The sequence below is a fragment of the Camelina sativa genome, chromosome 11 (assembly GCF_000633955.1).
Source record: "Camelina sativa cultivar DH55 chromosome 11, Cs, whole genome shotgun sequence".
Classification (NCBI taxonomy): Eukaryota; Viridiplantae; Streptophyta; class Magnoliopsida; order Brassicales; family Brassicaceae; genus Camelina; species Camelina sativa.
Genome location: NC_025695.1, coordinates 45836600 through 45843393, shown reverse-complemented (window position 1 = coordinate 45843393; position 6794 = coordinate 45836600). Strand labels below are relative to the sequence as shown.

General features: G+C 37.7%; 4 protein-coding genes across 4 annotated transcripts in view; 2 read left to right on the top strand and 2 right to left on the bottom strand.

Moving 5' to 3' along the window:
- LOC104726639 overlaps positions 1–900 on the top strand; it is a 1755-nt gene extending 855 nt beyond the window's left edge. The window contains exon 2 of the mRNA XM_010445546.2: positions 67–900. Within this exon, the coding sequence (XP_010443848.1) occupies positions 67–791 (725 nt within the window). The 3' untranslated portion in view covers positions 792–900. The remainder of the gene's footprint in view (positions 1–66) is intronic.
- LOC104726640 (dehydrodolichyl diphosphate synthase 8) lies at positions 821–1896 on the bottom strand. The gene has a single exon (XM_010445548.2). It carries the CDS (start codon positions 1852–1854, stop codon positions 1036–1038), a length of 819 nt encoding a protein of 272 aa, XP_010443850.1. The 5' UTR covers positions 1855–1896; the 3' UTR covers positions 821–1035.
- LOC104726638 (dehydrodolichyl diphosphate synthase 8-like) lies at positions 3117–4289 on the bottom strand. The gene has a single exon (XM_010445545.1). The coding sequence runs from the start codon at positions 4130–4132 to the stop codon at positions 3314–3316; it is 819 nt and encodes a 272-aa protein (XP_010443847.1). The 5' UTR covers positions 4133–4289; the 3' UTR covers positions 3117–3313.
- Positions 5969–6794, top strand: part of LOC104729017 (fasciclin-like arabinogalactan protein 12) — a 2051-nt gene continuing 1225 nt past the window's right edge. The window contains exon 1 of the mRNA XM_010447919.2: positions 5969–6792. Coding sequence (XP_010446221.1) covers positions 6106–6792 — 687 coding nt within the window. The 5' untranslated portion in view covers positions 5969–6105. The remainder of the gene's footprint in view (positions 6793–6794) is intronic.

Genomic DNA, 6794 nt, shown 5'->3' with positions numbered 1-6794 from the left:
TTTGTCCATGTGTGAGATGCCTAACACACATAATATTAATCTTGGTTGATTTGTGTGCTTGAATAGGGAGGATAGCAAACTGCAACGGATATGGATCTTTGTGTTACGACCCGAGATTTGTGGGAGGAGACGGTGTGATGTTCTACTTCCACGGAAACAAAGATGGGAACTTCGCCATCGTCTCTGACGAGAATCTTCAAATCAATGCACATTTCATTGGTACAAGACCTGCTGGTAGAACCAGAGACTTCACATGGGTTCAAGCCTTCTCAGTGATGTTCGATAGTTACAACCTCGTCATCGCGGCCAAGAAAGTTTCGTCTTGGGACGATTCTGTAGACTCTCTCCTGGTGAGATGGAACGGAGAAGAAGTTGAAGTTCCTACAGGAGGTGAAGCAGAGTGGAGAATCCATCTTGAAGAAAGGGAAGTTGTTGTTGAGAGAACAGATGAGAGGAATAACGTGAGAGTCACGGTATCTGGGATTGTTCAGATGGATATTAAGGTTAGACCAATTGGTAAAGAAGAAGATAGAGTTCATAACTATCAGCTTCCTAAAGATGATGTTTTTGCTCATCTAGAGACTCAATTTAAGTTTTTCAACCTGAGTGATCTCGTCGAGGGCGTTTTGGGTAAAACATATCGGCCTGGATACGTTAGTCTGGTTAAGACCGGAGTCCCTATGCCGATGATGGGTGGAGAAGACAAATACCAAACTCCTTCTCTGTTCTCACCTCTCTGTAATGTCTGCAGGTTCCAAGCAAAACCTGGTCCTGGAGTGGCTAAGTACTAAATCTTTAAAGATAAGTTTGTTTTTTTGTTTTCCAAATTGTGTTTAAATTAAGCCCTAATTGTAGTGTTTTAGCATCCTTTAATCAAACAATTATCGATGTTCTGTGTATCTTTGTGTGTTTTGTTATTTGGATCCAATACATAATAAAAAGGATTTTCTTCAGTTTTCTGGTTTCGACGTTTCTTATACCGCAAGAAACATGTAAAGAGTCAAAGTTCAATCTAGGGTTTAACGTAGAAACTATTTAGTCGAACTTCTTCTTCTTCTGCAAGTAATCTTGCATTCTCTGGAATTTAAGAATGGCCCAAACCAAATGCCAGAGCCCTAACTCCGGCCAAAGAGCCTCTGTTCTGTGAAGAAGTGACCTCGAAGTTTGCCACGTCATGAAGTTACTCAGCCGATCTCCTCCACCGGTTCTTATCACAAGATCCGGATCCGGCACAGCTGAAGTATACATAGACTCTTCAAGATCACTCACCTTTAAAACTACAGGACCATCTCCAGTTTTAGTCTTTCTCATGCAAGATTCTCGAACAGAATGAACGATCTCTTGACTTGTGCTGTAAGCAACGCAAACCACAACAATAAGATCTCTATTCTCCTCTGTGAGCTGCATCAGTCTCTGCGTCGCAGCTCTAAAACGCTCGTTTAAGGAATCCAAATCACCGGCAAAGATTATTCTCACGCCGTTCATATTCCCGGTTAGAGCTTGTTCGATCGTGAGCTCGACTTTCTCTAGCATTAGATCCATAAGGCACTTGACTTCTTCAGGTCCTCTCTTGAAATTGTCCATACCAAAGGCGTAGAGTGTAACGTAAGGTACACCAATCTCTTTGCAGTATTGAAGAATATATTTCACTGATACGAAACCGGCTCTGTGTCCTGCGTCTAGGCCTTCAAGATTGCGTTTCTTGGCGAACCTGCGGTTTCCATCCATGATGAATGAAATGTTAGTAGGGATTGGACCGACGCGTAGAACTCTGAATATAAATTTCCTCATTAGACTCATCAGAGCGTTGAAGATTTGAGTGAACTCGCCTACTTCTTCTTGGGTATTATTCATATCGAAAACCAGGATTTTGTATATGGTTATAGGAGGGGACAATTCAAGAACATGGAGTGTTTTTGGTTTTGTTGTGAGTCAATGAATATAAACAAAAGATATGAAGTTTTTTTTGTTGGAGGGAATGCAAATGGAATGAGCATATGATACGGCTGATATTTAGGTGGAGGGAGAGAATGGGTGATTTAGTGATTAATCAAATATGTAATGTCTCCCGGTTAATTCAAATCATATCATATTTTAAAAGAAAATTTATTCAAATAGCTTGTAAGTCTTTAAAAAGTATTAAATTGGAGGGCTTTTTTTTTTTTTTTTTTTTTAAATGATGGTTTAACTCCTTGATTGCTTTGTCAAGAAAAATATATTTATGATTAACCTCCTCACAAGATTGTATAGTTTTTGGACCATATTATTAAAAGAGAGGAATTGTATTAAAGGCTCATAGCAGCAGAGCCGGCCACAGATACAAGTGAAGCAAGCACTTGCTTGCGGCCGCTTAATTATTAAATATATTTCGGCCCTATAATCTTGTAAAGTATACGTAGTCGTAGTGGTAGTGATTAGTTAATTCTCACCTTTACTTCCTTGGTTCATCTTCTAAATTTAGATTTTATTAGGTAAACTTTTCCTCTTTGTTGTGATTCTCTATAACATAGTTTTAACGTTGTGCTTCTTATTTATATCATTCTCCATATCTCTTTGTTTATGTTAATTTTTAATATAATTTTTTAGTAAGATGTCTTCTAAAGGAATGATTCGCAAGTAAAACTGCATGAAGAATCATTTTCACAAAATTAAAAAAATAACAATCTTTGATATTTTACAACTTTTAGTGCTTTTGTTAAACAAATCCAGTTTTATTTTTTAGTTTGATAAAAAAAATAGTATAAACATATGCAAAGCAGCCTCTCTTTTTGGTTCGCTTGTAGCCAAGTAAAACATAGCGCCGGCTCTGCATAGCAGAAGACCTTTCGCAGAGACCTATCACCTATGTCTAGCTGTTTGGACTAAGAACCTAGAATCTGTAATATCAACTCTGCAACTTCAAGCTGAAAACCCACTACTAGAGAACTAGTTGTTATCCTCAATAAAACAGAAGTAAACTTCTAGCTGAATCTAGCTAGTAACCTTATATAGAAGAGTCTCTCGAAAATACAATTTTTTACAAGGTATTTTGGCAAGATGACTGATTGTCTTATGTTCTTAGATGGCAAAATGGATAATAGTGTACAAAACTTTTCAAGATTTGCTTGCTTCTTTTCTTTACAAAACTGTGTTTAAATTAAACCTCTATTTGTGTGTGGTGTCTTTGTGTTTGTTATTCGGATCCAGTACATATATAATGAAAAGAATATTTCTGTTGCTTTCTTGTTTCAATTCATAGTTTATTGTCTGCGAGAAAAACGTAAATCAAACGAAAGGGTTAAAAGTTCATTCTAGGGTTTAACTCATAAACTATTTAGTCGAGCTTTTTCTTCTTTTCCAAGTAATCTTGCATTCTCTGGAATTTAAGAATGGCCCAAACCAAATGCCAGAGTCCTAACTCCGGCCAAAGAGTAGCGGTGGAGTGAAGAAGCGATCTCGAAGTCTGCCACGTCATGAAGTTACTCAGTCGATCTCCTCCACCGGTTCGTATCACAAGATCTGGATCCGGCACAACCGATGTATACATACACTCTTCAACATCACTAACCTGCAAAACTACCGGATCATCTCCAGTACCATCACACTTTCTAACGCAAGATTCTCGAACAGCGTGAACAATCTCGTGACTTGTGCTGTAAGCAACACAAACCACAACCATCAGATCCTTATTCTCTTCCGTAACTTCCATCAGTCTCTGCGCCGCCACTCTAAGACGCTCGTTTAACGAAGTCAAATCACCGACAAAGAACACTCTCACGCCATTAAGATTCCCCGAGACAGCTTGATTGATCGTGTACTCGACTTTCTCCAGCATCAGATCCATCACACACTCAACTTCTTCAGGTTGTCTCTTGAAATTATCGACGCCAAACGCGTAGAGTGTCACGTACGGTATACCAATCTCTTTGCAGTATTGAAGAACATATGTCACGGATATGAAACCGGCTCTGTGTCCTGCGTCTAGGCCTGTAAGATTGTGTTTCTTGGCGAACCTGCGGTTTCCATCCATGATGAATGAGACGTGATTAGGGATTGGACCCGCACATAGAACTTTGAATATGAATTTCCTCATTAGACTCATCAAAGCGTTGAAGATTTGAGTAAATTCTCCTACTTCTTCTTGGGTATTCATATCGAAAACCGGGGTTTTATATATGGTTATCGCCTTATCGGAGAGGAGAATTCAAGAACAATGGGAAATTTTTGGTTATGTTGTTAGTGAAATATAAACAAAAGATATAAAGTTTGTTCTTTTTTGGAGGGAATGCAAATGGAATGAGCATATGATACGGCTGATTTTTAGGGGAAGAGATAAATTGGCTGATTAGTTTCTTCTTGGTTAAATCAAATTTGTAATGTCTCCGGTTAAGACATTTTAAAAAGAAAATAATATGCATTTTACTTGAGAAAAATCGACCTACGTACGCAAAAGATTGTATTGGTTTTGGATCAGATTATTAAGAAAGAGGAAGATTAGAGGCTCGAAAGCAGATTAACTTGTCCAAAAGAGAACTTAAAACAAACACGTAAATTAAGACTCTTCTATGTTCAATTGTAATGATACACAAGAAAAGTAGTAAACTTGTAATTAAGGACGTCTACTTACTCTCTTTTTATCTTTTAGTTTCGATTATATTTTTCTTTTAAATCTTTAATTACTAATCCAGTGAGCCATATACAATTCTGAATAGAAATTGCAACTAATTAAATTATGTTTCTTTGGAAGAAAAAAAAGTGACAATTACAGTTGTCTAGAACCACAGTAAGGATGCCAATCATAATCAAATCTGATAAAAGCATAAACATCATAGTAGGATGACATTGTTGTTTTCATTATGCCCCACAATTATATATTACACTTAATTACACTTACAAATCCAATTCACACCCACCTTCACAAATCTCCCCGCTCCCTCCAAGTTAGTTTAATTGTCAAATACGAACATATATATTAACGTTTTTATTTTATTCAAGTCATTTATGCTGACATTGAATTACGATTTACAAATGAAACATAATTGATAAATTTTGTCATCAAATATCTCTAGTTCTCCTCCGTTCACAAGTAATTTTATAAAAAATTTGAATTAGCTCACATATATTATGTATCATGTGGAAAGTGGAATTTAAAAAGGTGGAACACAATCTGTGTTTCCTTGGAGAAATGGCAAAAGTACTAAAAGAACATTGTTCCACTAAAAAAAGGTAAATCAATTCACCGCTTGAGAAACTGTTTTCCTGTAATGAGCGATTCTTTTTCGATCAACTCCAATATACAATACAAGTCTTTTCACCTGCAGAAAAATCTAATAGCTAGTACTATTCGAACACTTTACTGATTTCGGCGTAAAATATCTTGGCAAAAATATTTGATCGGTTATAGTTTATTTTTCATTTTGATATAGTTGATCGGTCAAAAAATTTTGAAGTTCACATACGTGAAATATGCTAGAAGAATTAGAGAGAGCCCACCACTAATCAATTTTTTTTTGTTTGCTTTTTCTTAGTTTGCAAGCAAAGTTGCAAGTTGCTCCTTCCATTATCATACACCACATTCTCCATTATTCCTCCCACCGTTCCTTACACAGGATTTGATAATTACTGTTGGATATGGGCTTTGCCCCCAACATTTATAAAGCTCAAACAATTACTAACAAAGTAATGATTTTCTTTTATGTTTTTGCACACACACACCGTCATACCAACTACTACAAGAGGTCGTTTGTTACCGATAGTCGATTTTATATGTACACTTGAATACTTAGCTCTATTTGTTGAAAGGTTGTTATCAATTAGAACTTGATTACTTATCTGATTAGTTTCTTTAATACGAAAACCCATTATTACTTTTTTTTATCAACGGCTTAAAACTATATATCCAATGATTTTGTCTAGAGGTAAAACGATTCATTTGATAAGATTTGATGGAAAATAAAAAAACATAATTGATTATTAACTATCAACTTATATATTAGTTGTAACAATGTTGACCTCTTAACCAATCAATTTCCCCCATTACAATATAACCCTTACTCTTCATATAAACTCCTATCTCACACAACCAAAAAAAAAAACCACACTCTTTTAAAAACAAAGATCCGCGCCATGGAACAATCTCTCATCATCGTCCTCTTCACCGTCCTCCTCCTCCTCCTCCTCACTACCACTCCCGGAACCCTATCTCAGTCTTCCCCAGCCGCCGCACCGGCACCAGCAGGACCAACAAATGTCACTAAAATCCTAGAAAAAGCAGGACAATTCACTGTCTTCATCCGACTACTCAAATCAACCGGCGTTGCTAACCAACTCCTCGGCCAACTAAACAACTCCGACAACGGAATAACTATCTTTGCACCGAGCGATTCCTCATTCTCCAGTCTCAAAGCCGGAACCCTAAACTCCTTAAACGACGAGCAACAAGTAGAGCTAATTCAGTTTCACGTCATACCAAGTTACGTCTCTTCCTCAAACTTCCAAACAATAAGCAACCCTCTCCGGACTCAGGCCGGTGACTCCGCCGAAGGACATTTCCCTCTCAACATTACCACCAGTGGCAATACCGTAAATATCACGACTGGTGTAACCAACACCACAGTCTCCGGCAACGTCTACAGCGATGGACAGCTCGCTGTTTACCAGGTCGATAAGGTTTTGCTTCCACAGCAAGTTTTCGATCCTCGTCCTCCAGCTCCGGCTCCGGCTCCGTCGGTCACGAAATCAAAGAAGAAGAAGGAGGACAGTGATAGTTCCGGTGATGATTCTCCGGCGGATGCTTCGTTTGCCTCGCGTAACGT